We start from the raw sequence: 21,071 nt of genomic DNA, 5'->3' as shown, positions 1-21,071 counted from the left end.
CCAGAACAACCTCTTTCTGGTCAAATAGGTGTGGAATAATCATTAGTTCCATACTGATCTTAAAAAACTTAAAAAAGATAAAAGTGAATGTCAAAGCAAAAGAACCTCAGTTCTCAAAATGTTTCAGTATTAAATATTAGTTGTTGTTGAAAATATGAAAACCAGAAAACTTAAGTAGAAAATGACATGTATAAAATGATCTTTTTTCTCCCTATAACTGCGTAACTTTCTGATATTGGAAAGCTTCTTGCTAACATTTCTTACGGTAAGAATTGTTATGACTAAGAGCACTTCTGGAAAATTGGAAAAAAAACAAACCTGAGGTCACATCTAATCAAGGAGAAAAATTGTAAAATGAAGCAGTCATCCTTTCATATCCCCATCAAAAAAAAAAATTATTACCATATCCAAACAGGACTCAAATCATTTATAAACTCAAAGTAAGTAGAAAAAATATTAATGCATTTAAAGAAAACAGATTTCTTGGATTTAAGCATTCATCAGTATATTTGAATATATCATTTTAAATGCCAAAGTAGTAGCCTTATTATCTCTTTCTTTTCATCCAATTATGTTTAAAAGTAAAACTGAAGCAAACCAGCAGATTTAATAAGTCACAGATACACAGTAGCTCCAGACATTATTCTTGAGGAAGACATATGTTTTTCAAATGACATTATTTGTCTGCTTTTTCTACACAAACTATGAAGGAATGTGTTTTGAACAAGATATTTGAGTTCAAACTGCCAGTGGGGTCTTTGGCCAATTCTCCATATACCAGGAGCAGTTCTTTTCAGAGATACTACCAAGGCTGAAACTTGACAGAACATCAGTTCCCAAATATAAAGTATTTAAAGGTAAGAAGTGGTGATCCAAAACTTCAGTCTTAACTTGTATGTATACCAACAGCTGAGAGCAATAACTGTCTCAGCTGGATGTGATGCTGACATCACTGAAGCATCACATACTGCTATAAGCCTCCAAGAGGAAAAGGCTAGTTGTAAACACAAAGGCTTCTCTGTCTCCTGTATCCATTAAAACATTTTTTTTTCCAATTGTTATATACAAGGAAGCCAAAAATCACATTATCAAGGCTCTTTTCTAACACAGTAAGTTCATACAACAGTCAGATACTCCTTTACCACTGAAAACATCTCAAATATTCATTGCTCAGATGGAAAAGAAGGAAACCATTCAGTGATTTACCATAGCAAAGTCTCACATGCAGTCAAGTATGTAAACCATTTCAACTGGACTACATTTACAGGTGTAGGAAATTTAAACATTCTCAATTCTCTGAAACAATTTTTTTAAATTTTTATTATGTTTCTAAATCACATGCAATTTAGTTAACTGATGAATTGCCACTATCTATGGCCAATTTGAATAGATTTCTACCTGCAAATACGATGCATAATTACCAAAGAAAACAACTTTCACTTATATCCCAATATTCCAGTTACATACAAACACAATTGCCTGAAGAGCATGTACAGAAGAGCCTTTCATGATACAGCTGACAGCCACTGTTCTAAGGTAGCTCACAAACAGACAAGTAAATGTTAAGCTAGGCACAGAGCAATGAAGAATATCTACCTCTGTGAGAGCACCTGCTGCTGCAGCTAACACATTCAGGTCAGTTACAGCAGCACAGGACACACTGACTGGGCAGAGCACCCTTTTTTATGTCACACTGACACAGATGCTCTGGTAAAAGAATCATCGAAAATTTCCACCTTTTATAGAATCTATGTGTGGAAGACAAACGAACCACAAAAATTATCGGTTATTGAACTAAAATTGAAGAACTGAATCGCTTCAATGGGTTATTTTGTTTGAAATAACAGACGATGCATTGGATTTCCACAGTTACCTTACAGGTCCATAAAATTTTTATCTAGCAGTTTTACCTGTTCCTTGATGTCCTGTAACTGCTGCTGCAGCTTTTGTACATCTGCATTGACGTTAGTGTTGTCTTTGTCTTTCTGCATAACTGGAATGTTACCACTTGCTAGAGAAAATAGAGATTTTAAAATTTAGAGAAAATAAAGGTATACGATTACACCTAATGAAATAGGAATAACTTTTTTCAGAATACTAATTATAATTTTTTCAATTATCTGAAGTGATGTCATTAAAACACGTTTCATAATCTAAATTCACTAGAACCTCACTGCAGCTCAAGTCCCAAGCAAAAAAACCTCTGAGTTTTGTAGCAACAAATGTGGTAAATACTTCCTCAGTAATGATGCTCAAGGTGCTTGTAAGCCCCTCTTAGAATTCTTATTTGTCAGCAATGATTCTCCAGCGAAGTTCTTTGCACACACACACACAAAAAAAAAAACCAAAAACCAAAAAACAAAGCAAAACAAACAAAAAAAACCCAAAAGCCTACAGCCAAGTCCTTTCACATTGAAAACATTTTTTTTATCCATACAGCTGATTCTATTTGGTGATGAAAATTACACAAGTCCCAGGGAAGTAGTTTGTTGAAATTTCAAACAAACTCAGCGTACCATTTTTATCTTTGACAGATCCAGGAAGCAATGTTGCTATGTGAAACAAAAAAAAGCCTGAAAAGTAATTCAAATTTCCAACACAAGTAGTTAAAAATTATGATTTTAAGATTATACTTGTCTGTTTAGGAATACCATGACAAGAATAACCTGGTTTTCCAATTCAGATAAAATGCAGCCCAAACATTGTATACCACATATACTATAAATGTCCGTGGATTATTTTTCCACAGAAGTCATTCAGAGAAGTCATAAGAACTTTAAGAAATGGTCAAAGATGCAAGATTGAAAAACCATCATGAAAATTATTTATACCTAGCTGCAGCACATTTATCACCCCTTTGTTAGTCAGATAGTTCCAGAAGTAAAAATAAAACACAAATTTACTCAAGAAGTTAATGTATCTTTCAGCTTCTACTCTGCATGATGGAGAGAGACTTTTCATAAAGTGGTTGGTGCTGACATAGAATCTGCTGTTAGCAGTGCAAACAGCAAATGGGATACATAGCTTAACACTGTTTTCTTAAACTTTTCTTCAAAAAGGAGAAGAAAAATTTAGGTCATTTCATAGAATAAGAATGAAAATACATTGGTGGAAGCAGGAGAAAGAGTACGGGTATTGGAGTCACTCACAGATATCATCAGTGGTATCTTCTGTACCTTTCCCTCCACAGCACATTATGAAAGGCACTCTTCGTTCTACCACTGCCCGACACTGTACACATTTCTTCATCAAGCTTGCACAATCTGAAAGAACAGAAATAATCTGAATTTAAATCCTGCTATTCTTATTGTTCCTTCTTCCTATCCACGAACTTGTTTACTCTTTTCAGATTAACTTTATAGCAATATCATAAGAAAGTCTTATAATATAACTAAGTCAGACTCAAAATCACATTCTTAATAAGGTTTTAGGCTTTTTGTTTTGTTTTGTTTTCAAATAAAAGCTTTCCCTTTGAGGACTATTTCAAAAAGAACATCCCATGAAGTCTACTTACTCTCACAGGCGCACATATGACCACAAGGCTGGAAAAGGACTGCTGCCTTTTTGTCTGAACACACTACACATTCTTCAATCTGTAAAGTACAATAAACATACATATGAGAAAAGTTTATCTCCTGATGTTTACATGAACTTGCATTTTTCACTCTGTTTCGCGAGGCATGTGGATTTTAAGGAGCTCCATCTGATGTTGTATTTACTAATTCATCACCTCAGAATGCAATTTAAAGCAGTTACCATACTGACTTTGAAGAACTGATATTTGCTGACAAAATGTATGTGTTCAATATACTGACAGGCATAAAGAAGCAGCTAGGACATTCCTTTTTCTTTTATCTTTTCTATTTTGTTTGCCACAATGTATCACAGTAATCTGTACTAATATACTGGGTCAGAGTTTTCTCATGACATTTAATGTGAAGAAATGTATACAGTGGCCACAGATGCCTCAAGCCACTCTATTCATATTGGTCTGGATCACCTCTTCCAGATCATAAAATTGTTGACCATGTTCATTCATTTCTTAGCACTACATTTTAATATAGATAATATATATTTTTAATTTTTTTAATACTTTTTAAAATCCTTGCATACCAATTAAAATATTTAATATTTTTTTAATAGAAGAACATTAGAGAAGTACTGAACAGATATTCCACTCTCTAACTCTGCAGAAAAAGTCAAAGAAAGGTTATCCATAAAGGTCAGTTTTCACATAGGACAGCTGATTTCTACACATTCACTTCTTTAGATGGATGAGTGGAAGCAGCAACTCTGCCGCTCTGAGCCCCCATGGCTGAACGTTTCAATTGAAAAATTTTTACATAGTCTGCAGAAAAAGAACTATGCTAAGATTTGTCCCTTGAAAATTGCATGGAAGAATGAGTAAACAAGTATAAGAAAGAATAAAAGACTGAACAGTAGAAACAATACAAGTTTATATTTGCAATTTCTATCACAGAGTAAAAAAAAACCCCAAAAAAACAACAAAAGCCGATTAACCAAAAGTGTTTGGATAAAGATAAAAAGAAGAGAATGGATTTTCCACAGATTAGAAAACCTTTAAGTGGAATATGAGATTTATTTATTTAAACAGCCAAAAAGCAGCAGAAGGACGAGACCTGGTGATTATTGGGAATAAAGCAATACTGAAAAGTAGTGGGGATGCACCCAGACTAATCACAAATACCTGTGTGCAACCATTTGAGAAACCTAAGGAACTTAGTCTGATGAGGTCCTTAAAATGGGACACAAATAGCTGATACTCTGAGGAAGAAAGCACAATAAGATATAACTTCAGATGGCTGTATTACAAACTCTGATGACCTGAATAATAAAGACAATAATGGGGAGAGAGAGAATGAACAGCAGACAAGACAAGAGTACAGGCAAACAGAAAAGAGCATCATGTGATACAGGTAGTTCCATCCAGTGAAACACCTGTAAGGCAAAATACTGCTTAAAATACAAAACAATTTTCCTTGACTTCTTTTTATTTTTTTCACTTCAATATTAAAAAAAAAAAAAAAAAAAAAAAAAAGGTGTGGAAGTTTTTACCTTTGTCCTAGACTGAACTTGCTCTTTACAGATGAGGCATTTTTTCACCCGTGGTGAGCACAGAGAACATGTGGCAATATGTCCACATGGGCCAAACAGAGTATCTCTTTTCATATCTGAACACACCATGCATTCTTCTAAGGTTTCAGAGTCATTGTTGATCATAGATGGACTTCGGGAACCAACTTGACCACTACAAAGAAATTTTGCAGTGAGACTTCCTTATTATTATTTTTAGCTCATGCTGCACAACAATTAGCTGCTTATTTATACATTCCTATGCACTCAAGCACCAGTGTATATGATAAAACAATCCCAATTGTATTTTCCCAAGTGTACAGTTGACACTAGTACACAAGGTTTCATGATCAGTTAAGACATTCTGCAAAAACAGACCACACAAATCAGAATAGCATTTTGTAAATACAAAAAAACTCCCTCCCATTTCCGCATTTACTTCAGAATAGGGTAATACCCTGTACATTCAGACCTGCAAAACACCTAGAAAATCCTGAATATATTTGTAATACTTTGCAATCAGACTTGTAAAAGAACCCTCAAAATCCGTAAGTGTCCTCAACCTATTTGTCCCCTGCTGCAGCTCACCCAGCAGAGGGAGCACAGGTTAAACGTGAACAGCTCAGTCCCATAATGCTCACAAGCCCATAAAAGGTGGCAAGAAATAGGAACAGCCACAATGATGAGGCTGACGAGAGGGGGGGAAAAAAAAAAAAAAAAGAAAAGACTGCAGAAAGAACAAACCTTTCATATTAGGGCAACATCAACAAAAAACAGTTCCCCTCTGTGATATTTTGAAAGTATGGTCTTTGTTGTCTTACAGTGATTTTCAAACAGGAATTAAGGATGAGAATGAAGTGAATAATGGGAATATAGCTGGAGCAAGTAGCAAGCTGCAAATTTTCATGTGCAAGATACCAGCACAAGTGCAATTCTTAGAGAAGAGCATCTGAGGTGCCAAGTCAAACCTCTCCTTTTCTTTTTGGAGAGTCATGCAATGATTCAGTTTGACAGGTACTCAGGAGGTCTATTATGCAAAGCAGAATCAGCACTGAATTCACACCACGTTATACTGGGCTTTGCCCATTTCAGTCTCCAAAACTTGCACAGTTTTCTGAGCCTCCATGGGCAACCTGTCCCAATGAGCACTTAATTCTTCCAGTGATTTCCCTCTGCCCCTTTCCTGGAGCTGGTAATCTCCCATGTACCAGCTGCATCTTGCCACCTTTCCTCTCCTTCCCTCCCATAGGAACATGCATTTTGCTGTAATTCTAGTCCCTGGTACTGCAATCTCCACCCTGAATGTATGAAACAGTATTGTTTACTTCCCAACTCATCAAAATCCTTGCATACCAAGCTCCAGGAAATAACCTGCTCTAGTCACACCCAGTCTTAACTCTCTGAAATTCTTAGAACCTAATCCTAATTAGCTAGATCCTTTTTGAAGTTACCAAACCCCAAACCTACTCAGTGTTTCTCCCCGCTAACAGAATTCCTCACAGCCTGGTCAGATAGTTGTTTTTTCTAGACAAAAGCACAGTCAGGCCATCACACTGCTATGATGCCTGCAGCAAACCCACAGCCCAGCAGGTAAGAACAGTAAGCCCTAACAAGATCCAGACGCCACAGGGCAGAGATGCAACCCACCCTGCCTGGTACCTGCCAGAGGAAGAACAAGGCCTAGAAATAAGGTACAGTTCAAATTTCAGTCAGTACATGGAACTCTTGCAAAACTTACTTAAGTTTCAACAAGCATGTTTGGGGATGGCATTTGGTGTACCACTGAATATAAAGAATTAAGCAAAAACCAAGAAAACGCTTGTAAGTTTTAATACTCTAGGTAATAAAAGCATCATTTTTAAATACATCAGTTAATCTACAGAAAACAGATTGGAAAGTAGGAATTTTGTTATTATACTAACCTGACTTTTTCTTTGTGGCATTTAGCCAGTGCTTTGCAGAGGCTAGGGTCAGGGCAGAGATCAAGAGGAGACTGACCCTTCTTATTACGAATGCTGAGGTCAGCTCCATTGGCTGCCAGGAAGCAGGCAATAGATGCTGCACTCTTCTTCTCTGCTCCCTGAGTGCCAAGTCCCATTATTAACTGAAAGGAAACAAATACATAAGCAACTTGAGACACTGTGCAGTTAAGAGTAGCCTGACCAAAGGAAAACATGCACATGTGCGCATGAACATGCATAGATCTGTATGCCCAAGGAAGTGACTCCAGAAGTAAGACTACTGTATGGTTGTTTAATTCTACATCAGTTGTACTCAGCTATTCTTTAAAGGAGCTAAAAGACTTCAAGGAATAGCTCAGCTACTGGAACACCAAATCTCTTGCAAACCTACACACACTGGAGAAGCGGCTGTGCTTCTGTAGTAAGCATTTCAAAGGCTACAATCCCAGTGCGTATGTATGCAGAATGCTAAAACTAAAACTGCTGAGTTCACACAAAATGGTACCACCACCATACTTGAACTGAGAACAGCTGGGCAGAGAAGTAGCACACAATTTTATAGCCCAGTGCATATAGCAACTGCCCAACAAAGACTTGATTTAGTTGCCTTCTCAGCCTGATGGGATTTAAACTCATATCTGTCCTCCTGTCCTAATCATTTAACACTTCTTCACGCTTTTATAGCTGTTTTATTAGTGATTTTTTGTATCAGTTCACCAACTTTGCATGATGATGCAGCCAAACTGCATCAACAGGACTGTTATTCAAAGGAACTGGTTTAGCACAGCCTAAATTCAAGGAGTTTGAAGTGCAGAATTCCAGAACTATAAAGGCTTCAACAAAGGAGAGGCAGGACTTTGTATGTACCTCACTCTCAGCAACTGGTTTAAGCATCCAACTTGACCAATGTACATCATTCTATGCCATGTTCAGTTTGTGCAGCCTATCCCTGCAGCAGGCCTTCTGAAGGCTGTGTACCCCTAAAAATTAAGATCATTTTGATTTGGTCAGAAGTCCTTTTGTGTTTTAAAAAAACTATGTATACTGCATTAGACACTGTAGCTTATGGAAATAAATTTCAAATAGCCGATACCTGTTGCATATCAAGATGTGATCACATCACATGACCCTTTTCTGGAAGTCTGAAACATTTCAGGCACACAGAATGGATTGAAAAAAAAACAAAATCAACAACACAGAGGCCAGCATAGCTGCAGCAAGTCTCCTCTGGAGAATCGTAGAATGGCCTGGGTTGAAAAGGACCACTATGATCATTTAGTTTCAACCCCCCTGCTATGTGCAGGGTTGCCATCCACTGCACCAGCCTGCCCAGAGCCACATCCAGCCCAGCCTTGATTGCCTCCAGAGATGGGGCATGAAAAACATCTGGAATCCTACAAGTGACATTTGTATTCATTTTTTAGTTTATTCACTTGAAATATTGCTGAAGTGTTGCACTACAAAAATGCTCTCTAGGTGATTCAACAAGTTGGCATCTTAAATTCTAATCAGACATGGACTACTGTCCTTATCAGAGCAAAAATCAGCTCTCAAGTTTTACGTATCAGATTTGCTCTTACATAGGCTTCAGGAATCTGACCAGATTTCCCAATCTTTAAAGGAATTACTAAAAAGTAATTAAAAAAATACAGACTCTGTCAGTTTACCTTAAACCATCATAGTCACAAAAAGAAAAGCTTATTGTTTCCTAGATGATGTTATTATTCTATTATTAATACTATTTATCTATTATCCATCATATGTATTTGGATAGCTTTAAATTTTCAGAGCCTGCACATGCAGGTTACTATTAAAACTGATCACAGGCAAAATCTAGTTTATAGCATTTTTACACTATCTTCACAATAGATACAAGTATTGTGCTCATTTAGTACTTACAACTATTTAACATTTTCAAGGTAGTTTGATCTGCTGATCACCTTAAGAGTTCTTAGGCATATACTAGCCAGGCTTGACTCCATCTTAGAACTTCTGACACATCTTACCTTGTTTTATACCATTAAATAAAACAAATTTCGATTTCTTCTGTTAGAGCACATATCTCCATTACACCATCTGAAACTTCCCAAGTTTCTTTGCTAGGCAAAAGTGCAGCTTAAGAAAAGTGCAAAAAAGACCAAAAGTTTGATCAAGCTAAAATATGATGGACTAATTGATTTATTTTTTTTTTTTAATGAAAGAACAATTTTCGGATCAGAGATAAAACCTTAAAGATTCTTTTTGTTAGATATGCTTTTTCCTACTCTTCTTTTTAAAATCTTACTAAAATGAATCCAATGGTGTATTTTTTTTTAACCTGTACAGCTCAAATGAAATTGGAAGAAAACAAAATGAAAAAACCCTCCTTTTTCTCTGAAACTCTCAAAAATAGATGTTATAAGGTGAAAAAATACTAGAAAAAATAAATCAAAACAACTCCTTCAATTTCACCTTGGGTGTCACTGATGGTAAAGCAATTGAAAAGCCTATGTATCAAACGCTGAATCTCAGAAAGAATATTTATCTTATTAATTCCTTTCAAAATAAAATACATGCACACAAATCATTTTGACCATGGCTCACAGAGTCCATTTCAGATCATAGGAACACAACCAAGTTCTAATCAGCTTCTTCCTATCACTTATAAGGACATGTTTTCTTATTTATGTCAGTTGTACTTTTAATCTCCTTTCAAAGTTTAGCCCAGCGTATTTCAGTGAAATTAAGTAGCCAATTTGAAAAATATTTGTTGTACAGTAGAATTACATTTGAAGTGAAGTTTTGAAGAAAGGCTTTTCAATCACGTTTTTTTGGAATGAAATGCTAAAACTATCACCCACAGTTTAACTGTGAAAAAAGTATTATGATATTGGTAACAAATGACTCAGTAAATCTAATTCAGTGCTATGCTGCACATCTTCAGCATTCATGGGAAAAAAAAAAGTGTTTGCTTTCCACCACACAGATCACTCACAAAATTTACTTCTTTCTATCAGCCAAATTAGAAACTTCACATGGTGCTCACAAAGCTTTTCAGGTGTGAGCATTTTTTTTTTTTGTAATTACAAACATTTTGACCTTTATTATCTTGTGTTTCATAGACTATTTCCTTACTATGGTATTATTACTGAAATGAACTCTGTCAAAAAGATATGGAACAATCAATATATAAAGACTAAGAATCCTTTATTCTAACAGAAGAAGCTTTCAAAAGGTTATAGAAGAGTGTGAACAATGAAAGCTACAAACAAATCATGCAAGATGTTGAAGCACAGAAAACAATTTTAGTCTTATTCTGTATTACTGTTTCTCTTTCCAAAAACTACTTCTGATTTTTTGGCAGCTGTATATGTTCACTGTGAAAGACAGAACTATTTTGAATTAAATGACCTCTATTTTTCTTTAACAAAGACAATGACTAAATGTGAAAAGCCCCATTAAAAAAAGGATTCCTGCCTACACTGCAGTGTAATGTGGTATTTACACAAACTTACGCTGCCAAAAAAAACAAAGCAGTTCAACAGTACAGAATTGAGATAAGCTAGAACAATAAGGAGACAAACACATAAGAAAAAAAGAATAAATAAATGCATTTTATTTACTGTGTTCTTTGATGGCTCCCAAGCAGTATCTACCTTGCCCACATCTTGCATGTCTTGGAGCTGGCGGAGCTGTGACAGGGTGTGGTGTCGCAGGGCTTCATGCAGGGGAGTATCCCCATCTTTATCCTGGATATCCAGCTTAGCACCTGCACGGACTAAGAGCTGAGAAGAAAGAGAACTCACTTTAAAACACAACAACAGCTCCTTATCCCATATAAGCACGGATTTCAAGGAATCTGTGGTTTAGGATCCACTATCAGGTCCAAAAAGGTTATTCTTTTCCCACACTGGGTACACAGTTGAGAGCTCAGCCTCAACTGAAGCACTTCACCTCTTGCAAATATCAACTTTATTTCAGCAGAAGCCTAATGCCTGACTGAGCAATAGCTAAAAGAGATGCTATTTCACAGGATTCTATTTTTAATTTGTACCAAATAGCCAACAAAGAAGGCAACAGATCAGTGTATCAGAAGCAGAACAAAGTGGGCAAACATTCTGATATCTATGCATTCTGTAACATTAGGTTTCAATGACCTCAAAAATCACCACTTTCACACCTTGCTAAATTTTACAACTTAATGTACAGTAGTATTCTCACATTAACAAAGTAGTTGAACACATACTTAGGTTAATTCTTATGCAGCAGAAGATATAAAAACCACTGACTATTAAATATCATCTTAGAGCACTTTGGAAAGTAATGAACTGTAAGAATCATCCTTAAGGCTAAAATTAGCCATATCCTCTTAAGACATATTCCAGCTCAAAAGTAGGGAAGCAAATAAGGCTGCATAGGCCCTCATATTCATACTGCCCTTGCACAAAGCACTCTTATAATTTGATGCACCAGAACTTTCTTAAATATGCTGCTAAACAACACAGTGAACACATGCTAACAAATAACAATGCCTGTAAAAAAAAAAAAAAAAATCACATTGCTTTTGAAAGCCTACAGGCAACAGCTGATGTTTTAACTTCAGTTTCAAACCTCTGCTGCTCTGCAACACTCTGAATTGCAGTAGTGACAAAAAGAACAGCCCAGAAACAGGAATATACAAAGGGAAATATCTCCCTCTTCAGAATAAGCCCAATTGCAGGGATTTTAGCATCTTAGAATTAAAGAATCAAGACTCTTGAAAAGACTAAAAATAAAGTATCTATAAAGAAACTCAGAGCATGTATTTCAAGAAAATACCTGTCTGTAATTGACTGCAGTTTATCACATTCCTCCAACTCTTTCTTCCACAACTGAAGGCAAGAAAACCAGCTGAGACTCACAACAGCCTCACGAGGACACCCTACATCTTCTGAATGGACTCACTCTGACCCAATTTTAATTTCTTACACCCATACCCTGTCTGCCACTAGTCATTTTCTGCTTCACTTTCTCCTGGAAACAAATGGCAGCATGTCATTAAAATTTCTCTATCATTACTATGGATTTTTAGTCAATCTTTCGGAAGACGATCTATAAGAAAACTCTCTTCAGAGTGACATGGAATCCTTGGCTACCATGGAAATTCAAACCCTTTGCAGAAGTTTAAAAAAAAGATTAAAAAAAAAATTTAAAATTACCCTTTGTCATGGCAGCAGAGCTTTTAAAAGAACTCTGCTACCTTTGACCACTATTCCACAGATGCCTGAGGGTACAACCCAACCCTGGAAGGTACCCAATAGGAATTAAATTTGAAATATACGAGCCAACATGCTCTTTGCATGGCTGCATGAGTTATTTTAGGACTTCTCAAAGCTAATCCAATGTTGAAATATGGATACTCTACCGAGTCATTCACTTAAATATTCTTGGGTGTAACTATGCCAATCCAATACACAATCCAACAGCACTAGTTCTTCAACGTGCCTACCTTCCTGCTCATCTGCTGCATTAGTGTTGGATTCCCAGGTACCGTGTCAGTTCCAGAAGGGCACAAGAGCTCACCAAATATAGCTGCAGAAAAGCTTGCAGAATGCAAGTGACACTGACTCTATGAAACCATTCTTTTGGTAGCAAGTGGTTCCAGATATAGGGCCATATCACATGTTTCACTGTAATGAGATCACATCCATCAACCCGCAGAGATGGAGAAACCTTACTGCAAAATAATGCTCAACAGAACCACAGATACAAGTCTACATAAGGGGCACAATTCTCAGTAGGCCTGAATAGGAAATATTTTTCATCATAGGAAGAGTATCACAACACAAAGACAAAAATTGCACAGGGGGCTAAGGCCAGGGTGATGTATTCACTCTTAGCAAACATATCCTCCAGCACTGAGGACTCTCTCCCAAGCTTAACAGCCCTTGTCAGCAATCCATGCCAGAATGAGTAAGTAGTGCCATACTTCGGTTTCCTCTGCCTTTAACCAGGTTTTGTTAAATGGAAGTGTTAAACCTTCATAACCATGCAGGCAAACAGAAATAGCATTAATTTCACCGGTCACTTTATTACTGCTTTTAGCTTTCCCAAGCTAGGAAAAGAGAAAACCATATAGAAGACTGAAAAGCAGTGAAACTGCTAAGGTGTTGTTTCACCTAGCCACAGTTTGCAGAAGCTGTGAGCAACAACAGTTACGCTCAAAGAAAGAGACATCAAAAATGCTATGCTGAGGGCCCACCACAAGACCATAAAGCTCAGACAAATAACAGAACACATCATCCCGTACTCCAGAAGAAGAGATTCCAGAACTGGCAATTACAGAAAGGAAACGATAATGCTCACATACAAAAATTTAGCTTTCCTGGAAATTCCTTCATATTGCTTGCTCAACTTCTATACAAGTTGGCAGGTTCCCAAATTGATCAAAATTAAAAACATTCAACTGTTACAACATGCTGCTAAGCCAATTACCAAATTTCATCTCTGTGTTGAGAGCTACAGTTACCTTGAATACAGTATGACTAATCACATGGTAAATTGCAAGTAAATTACTTACCCTAACAATTTGCGTATGCTGACGCTCAACAGCAAGGTGCAGAGCGGTTTGCTGGTTAACATTCTGGATATCCAGGTTAGCATTGCCCTAGAAGATGTTCAAAGCATTAGACAGCTATCCCAGCAATTCATTAATGCAAGGCAGTCAATTAAAGCACCAAATAAAACCCTCAATATGATTACTGTTTTGAAGATTTGAGAGCAAAAGTTAATAAGTACATCAATCATTTGCTGTACAGATGCTTGAATCAGACTGGGTATCAGACTGACCAATCCCAACTCCCCTATGAGGACAATGTACCAATCTCAAAAGCAACTTTGACCTTTGCAGCTCCCCATATGGCTCTCCCTGCTCCATTGCACAGCAGGCATCAAGAGCAAACTATTTTCACATAAGATGTTTAATCAAAGTGCAACATATAAACCCTTCTGAGAAAAGAATCCTACCTGGTGCACCAAAAGTTCAGCCACCTCCACGTGATTGTTGAGAGCTGCCAGATGCAAGGCAGTGTAACCATCATCTTTTTTCTCATCAACAATCCACGGTCGTGGTAACTTGGACAGCAATACACGCATTGCACTAAAATAAACAGAGATGGATAAATGCATTTGTGAGGTATTTGTTGAATGACAACATGACGATAGTAAAAACAACGTTCATTCTTGGAACTACAAAGCAGCAGTGAAAAAGACAAGCATAAGCCTCTTTTTTAGAAGAGAGAAAGGAGAAAAAGTGAGTGAAAAGTTGTGAGACAGCTCCAAAGCCTAACAATTTCATGCTTGGTTTCTTCCAGTTGAAGTATGCAAAGCAGCCAATCACCGAGCATTAAACAATAAAACTTCTAAAAACAAATGAAATAAATGCTGAAACTCTTAAGTGGCTGTTAGTGGAATACAGGAATAGCTGTAACAGAAAGTGGCTGAGTTTAAAACATCATGGCATGTTCAGTCTTCTACCCCATTCTCTATGTGCTTACCAAGATACCAAGTGGAAGTGGATTTACTTTTTACATTTTAAATTCTAGGGTAGGGAAAAGCAATATGACTGCTGTAGTATTAAAGTAAGCTAAAATCCATTAAGTCCAAAGAATGCAGGATTGATTTGATCATCACGCATTCTCTCCGAAAGACTTTCCTCAAGTTCACTTGACTTCACTTAGCTTCTGGAACAGGCAGGTAATCAAACACGATTCTCTTTGTCTAATCTTTGTAAAAAGCAAAAGGAGTTCCTTTATGACAGTTATTCAGAAAGAAATATAAAAACAAATCTCCTCTATCACCTGATCTTTCCCTTCCCTTAAAGGAACATGCAATTCAAAAGAAAAACAGAGCTTCTTCACAAAATTCAGGCTTTAAAATTCAGTGCTAGCTAATGCAGGCCATAAGCTGCCTTCCAATGTAGATACTAAAATGGAATTAAACAGATCTTCATTAGAGCCCAGATATTCCACAGGTAGAATTTCAGCAAGCCTCAGAAATAGCCCAATGCAATAAAGCCTTTCAGATTTTACTCAAAAATATTTGCAGCAAGTAACAATAGGCTGTCTGTATTACCAAACAATAACTTAGCTCCTAATTCGATCCTAAGGATCTGTTGTCTTGATCATCCACATGACACAAATGCTACTTGCTCCTGAGCCCCCTTAAGGTAAGAGAATGAGTTTCCTATAAATCAAACAACAAGCTGTGGTTCTGGGGTTCTGCTCCAACGAACAGAAGTAAGAGATCATGAGGCAGACTGTGCACTCCTTCGTCCAAGCTGCTAGGACCCCATTCCAACAGACTTTGACTTCTTAAGCACCTGGACATGCTCTCCCAATGCTGTTTCACACCCTCTTCACACCAGAACAATCACTTTTTATGGGGGGGGCCGCCCCCCCAATTGCAGAGAAACCACAAGGAAGTAACTGCACTTCCAGGCTTCAGGGTCACACAGCTCCTGAAGAGACCATGACCACACAGAGCCCATTGCCCACCTGGGCAGCGCTCTGTACAGTAGGCCCAATCTCTTCCCTGGGAACTGAATTTATTTTGCAGTCAGTGAGTCACCTCAGCTTCCAGCAGAATCACAGCTTTTTAGAAGTAAGCACATTAAAACATTCCACCTCTCAAAATGACCTTATTTACCTGGCTAAGCTTCTCACTGCCTCGATGTTCACATCACTTGTAACAGCAAAATGAGACCACAGCACTTAACAGATTGTACATTATACACTCTTGGCTTCTGTTCATCTCACTGTCTACAGTTCTGTCATATGTTATCAAAAAAATATTTGAGTTAAAAAATTTCAGTAAAAAATATTTGTATACATACATTTCTTCAATATTTGAGGAAAAAAAAAACCACTATCCTTTGAAAGATTCGCTTACATAGGTGTTTCAAAAGCTAAGTACTTAATTTATTAAGACAGGAGATACCAAAACATTATGAAATGTAGAAAAGTACAGGGATGTTAGTTGCACTGTAAATATTATTTATTTTGCAATGAAATGATGCCTATCCAAATCCCAGATATAAACACACCACGAGTTAGAAACATGTCAACAGTTTCTGGCTGTCCCAGAGGGAGCAAGCCCAGAGCACTGTGGTTCGTGTCACACCTAGCTGACAACTGCACAGCGTGCCTGGGCACACCATCAGCTCTTCAGAAAGTCAAGCTGATACAGAGCATGCCTCAGGAGCATGTGAGGCCAAGAGGAACAGAAGCCCAGTCCTCTGCTTTATCCACAAGGAATCACAGCCTGTACTCTCTTCATTCTCTACTGAAAGACTCAGTGCTTCAACAAGCCACAAAGCTCTGGAGTACCTACTGTGGGTCACCTGAAAAGCACAACATAAATAACATGAAAATTCCTTATGATGGGAAGAAAGAGGTAACGTGACTACTGAGAGTGACCTATAAAAGGTGGGACAACAGAGGACTAAGAAGAAAAACAAGGTGAAGAAATTCTCACAACTGCAACTACACCTTCAGGAATGCCGTGGTAAGGCACAACACCCAGACAAGCTGCTCTTTAAATATAGTTGGCTTATTTCCAAAGTTCTGGTCACTGAGCAGGGAATAACCCTAACCAACTCAGACTGTATTTTATGTCCTTGTCTTCTGCAATAAAATAAGGAATTGCCAGCTCAACAGATTTCAACAAAACAGTATTTAAAGCACATTCACATAAACAGATGCACCACGGAGTGAGTACACCTCAGAAATACTATTATTATTTCTTTAACACCCATCTATGAGAGAAAATTTAAAAATTGACAGATGTAGTATCATGTATGATATTAAAAAATTCACTCATCCCAATATTGGCAAGTGCACAAACCTTACCAGTTCTGCTTTCAATTTTTTTCCTACTTAGTTTGCTGTTAAAGGCCATTGAGATTTTCTTCTAAAGTTCAACTACTGAACAACCAAGGGTTACAACCATACCTTACTTTTACGCAAAGCTTACCAGACAGCTCATCTGTATACTTTTACAAAACTGAAAAAAACCCAACAGGACCAATAAAGCAAACAATTTCTGCGTATAATAGACATGTATATTACTTCTCCCAGTAAGCCATTTGAGTGAGAGTAATTAATGTTCAGTTTCTTCTGCCTAGGAAGTTAGAGACCACATACTTCTCTTTGATCCAGACTGCACCAAGTTAATAGGAAGCAGGATGGAAGCACGGATTCATGGACATGACACCTTAGAAATTAGCAAGATATTAATACGCCACAAATGGAGAACTCTTTTAAGTAAGAAGTTCAGTGGCTGCAGGCTCCATCCCCACAAGCAGAGAGGCAGCTTCTTGCAGTGCACAAAACTCTGCTCTTCACGTTGCAGGCTTTCCTGCTACTGCTGTTCTATTTATCAGAATTTTCTAGAGCTGCTGCCAAAATTTTGACAACTTGGCTAAGTGGCTATCATTCAGAACAGCACTCACCGAAACTAGCATGTACTGTACCATAAAAAGTCATCTCAGTGAATTAATGTTGCATGCCAATTACATAGCAAATCCTAATTCACCAATCCACATAAAGTATTAATGAGGAAGCTGAATCACACTATTCTGTTTTCAGGATCATAACATCAACATGGTCCTGAAAACCTGCTTTCCTTTTCCATACATTAAAACAGAGTACAGACTGCTTTCACTGTAATTGTATTCAAAAGATTAAGAAATCAGCAAATCTAAGAGTAACTACAAAATCAGCTTCAGACTATAATCATCTGCAGTTTATTCAGCTGTTACAGATTATACAGTTAATTGAATAGCTTCAAAGATTACTGACAAACATTTAAAAGCCTTATTAAAACACCAAATTCGTGCCACTGCTATGCTAACTACTATTTTTGTTTGTTTTGTGACAGAAAAGCTTTGTCATTAGCTAGGCTACAGTAGGGGAGTTGGAAGTAGATGTTCTCTAAGGTCCCCCCCCAGCCAAGCCACTCTATGACTGGCAGATTAGCAGGAAGCTGATAATGATCTTAGGCCTTTTTCAGTTGGATAATCTCATGCAAACTCAGTTTGAAATTTTCTAGAAAAAACTTTGCTGAAGCTTTTAGATTAAATTTTCTGCAAAGCATGAAGTGGATGAAGGGTGTTCATCTTTCACAGAAGCTAAACACCTGCTCTGTGAAAACAGGAAGGAGAAAGTCTAAGCATGGGCAGAAATGAAGATGTGTTCTGCTTCCCCAGCTCAATTGTTGGGGCATGGTAACTTACAAAGCCCACCACAACTCACGTTTTCTCTGGAGCTGCCACCTTCTGGTCCGACTTATCCACCCAATACAATGATCATCATCTAGGCTCCAGTGGTTGTTGGTGACTTGGTACAAGAAACACCCCTTTATATTCTTTTACAGCTTTAATTTGACCTTGCCATTCAAATATGCTTTTTGAGTGGTGCTTTTTTATTATTATCATTTTTATTCAGAGAGTCTGGAATCATGGCTTAACATACACATATTTAAATAATGAAGTGTATCAGAACACAAACTCAACAGCATGAATTTTCTGACAAAGCAGTCACCAGTGTCATGACCAATGATCAATACAGTATAGTATTCATTATTGATCTACATACATAATTTTTTTCCTTGTGTATTTCTTCTTACAGAATTTTTACAGCTGCTCACAACACTTTCAGACACAGTTTGAATTTTGGGTGGTCCTATGCAGAGCCAGGAATTGGACTCCATAATCCTTGTGGGTCCCTTCCAAGTTGGGACGTTCTGTGGTTCTATGATTTTGTGAGCACTACCTTAGAACACTGCATATAGTAATGGCTTTATTTGTAAAACCTACAAGGTAAAAAGTATTTACAAGGAAGATGAAACTAGTACACTGCTGCATAGAAAAGATTTGAGGTTTAACATTCTTTACTGCAAACCCATCCTTCTATCCTGTTTAAAGAAAAACTACACAGGAGATTCTCTGTTACCAACTGCAATCTGATTGCATGCAGCATAATAAAGGGGAAGGTTGGTTGCTTTGTGTTTGTTTTGGTAGAGAATAGATACATATGTTGAAGTAAAAAAAGAGCTTACACGTCTGCTTAAGCACATTTAGGTTAAGTTGCTATCAAAAGACACTGTCCCACTTTCCCCTACTCTGCCAATGCAAGCATTATGTTGGCTGCATAAGCAGTCACTGAAACAACTGCCAGACTAGGTATACTCACTTTCACTCAGATCAGTGAGCTCAACCAGGTTACACTGCAACTTCAGAGCCACTGTGAGCAGTAGGAACAAGGAAGTACTGGATCTGGAGCTGTAGGGAGGGCACACTGCCCTTCCCAGGAGCAAAGCCTTAGTTCAGATCAAACTGATCAGGAAACCTCATCTATAGGGGTTGTAATAATGATTCAGTGCACAGTACAAGTTCCTCTACTCTCCTGCCATTCTCCTCCCTCAGGTAAGCTTTCCAGTGTTACAGTGTGACAACATCTTCCTCACGCATGATAATTCACATTAAACTGTGTCTTAAAATGTTGCTCCCCCACCCACACACTCATTCCTTCGCTCCTTCCCAGCCCTGCTCATCAGCCAAACCTGTTCACATACTTCCTCTTATATCTACAACACTTAATTAAACAATTTTAAGACAGCTGCAATTGCAAAGTCATCTTTTAAAGTATATATTTGCATATACATTAAAATACAAAAGCAGCAAGACTACATTTTACTTATCCCAATCTTGTCCTCTGACCACATTTGTTCAAAAATAAAAGTAGTTCCCACCAAAGCACCTACAAAGAATGACCTCGTTCTGTATGATTATTTCTCATGCAGATTACTACTCTGATCCTGCTCACTGGGAGCCAAAAGAAGTATTTGTACCAACACAGTGCAAGAAGTAACACAGGAGCAGGACAGCACTATTTTTGGCTGCGCTATGATCTGCAGCGCACGTCAGCACGCAGCTCCAGGCCAGGCAGCCCGCTGCTCCGGCTCACAGCAGCTCACGGACAGCTGTGCTCAGAGTGGGAAAGAAGCAACCCCAGAACAAGTGACACGTGGAGCAGCACCTGGGAGCGGCCCTACTGAGCACCACACAAACAGAGTTCAGCATTTCATATCCATCAGATTGCTTAGTTAGCATGTGTTTAAGCAAGGAGGCTGCTTCCTTCTTTCATTTTTCAGTATTGTCAATCAGTTGTCAGTACTTGAGAATTTCCGTTCATGAAACTGAAAGGAGCATGAAACTAAAGGAGCAGTAAGGTATGTAATACTCAGGGATCACAAAAATATGCTCTGCATTAGTAGAGCATCAATTTAGTCTTCAAAGCACAACTATTAAGTCAATGGGAAACAAATGCAACTTCTACCAGAGAGCTCTTCTGCAACAGGAACTATGGGACAAGTGGGTGCCCACAGATGGGGGACAAAGACTGCACAAAAAGGGGAGGAAATGAGTGAACCATGATCCAGGAGCATCCTTGCAGGGCTCTGCCACTCATCACCCACCTCAAGGTGCTGAGCTTACATGGATGAGTAACGACACACTACGTCAGCGTTCACAGAGATGGTTAGCTTTAGAGTAAGAAACTCTTCAGCACTTTCACTCTTGCTCCCAAGGAATGTAAAGGCTGCTGTACAAACAATAAAATCTTGAAATATTAGGGCTCTGTATTCTGTCATATATGTCAGTTACTTTATTCACTTCAGAGAATAACATTGCAGATATTCATACAGAGATGAATACACTTTTCTATTCTGCATGCGTTGCACTGGTACAGTTAGAGGCCAGTTCTGTACACACAAAAATCAGACTGACGGAGTGTGCTGTTCAGGGTTGGGTTGCTACCTTTTCTTCCTTTCCCTTAGATCCCTCTCCACAGAACAGCAGCACCCACCTCACACTTCCATTTATTTTTCAAAAGCCGTTACCTAGTTTAGCACGGATCACCGCAGGACTACCGAACACCCGCAGCACCGAATCACAGGAATTCGCTGCCCTCTGTGCCTCCTCCCGGCTCCCACCCCCCG

General features: G+C 38.0%; 1 protein-coding gene across 3 annotated transcripts in view; it reads right to left on the bottom strand.

Moving 5' to 3' along the window:
- The window catches only part of MIB1 (MIB E3 ubiquitin protein ligase 1), a 72,243-nt gene that overhangs the window by 7,999 nt on the left and 43,173 nt on the right, over positions 1 to 21,071 (bottom strand). Inside the window, exons 13-20 of one of the 3 annotated variants that reach the window (XM_042870045.1) lie at positions 14,040 to 14,172; positions 13,594 to 13,680; positions 10,658 to 10,819; positions 7,017 to 7,198; positions 5,077 to 5,269; positions 3,515 to 3,593; positions 3,150 to 3,263; positions 1,911 to 2,011 (exon numbers count right to left, since the gene is read on the bottom strand). In XM_042870045.1, the coding sequence (XP_042725979.1) occupies positions 1,911 to 2,011; positions 3,150 to 3,263; positions 3,515 to 3,593; positions 5,077 to 5,269; positions 7,017 to 7,198; positions 10,658 to 10,819; positions 13,594 to 13,680; positions 14,040 to 14,172 (1,051 nt within the window). The remainder of the gene's footprint in view (positions 1 to 1,910; positions 2,012 to 3,149; positions 3,264 to 3,514; positions 3,594 to 5,076; positions 5,270 to 7,016; positions 7,199 to 10,657; positions 10,820 to 13,593; positions 13,681 to 14,039; positions 14,173 to 21,071) is intronic. The other 2 variants (XM_042870046.1, XM_042870047.1) reach the window with 2 other exon arrangements.

The sequence above is a fragment of the Lagopus leucura genome, unplaced genomic scaffold (genome assembly GCF_019238085.1).
Source record: "Lagopus leucura isolate 7727_CA_CO unplaced genomic scaffold, USGS_WTPT01 Super-Scaffold_100002, whole genome shotgun sequence".
Classification (NCBI taxonomy): domain Eukaryota; kingdom Metazoa; phylum Chordata; class Aves; order Galliformes; family Phasianidae; genus Lagopus; species Lagopus leucura.
This window is presented reverse-complemented; position numbering and strand designations above follow the sequence as displayed.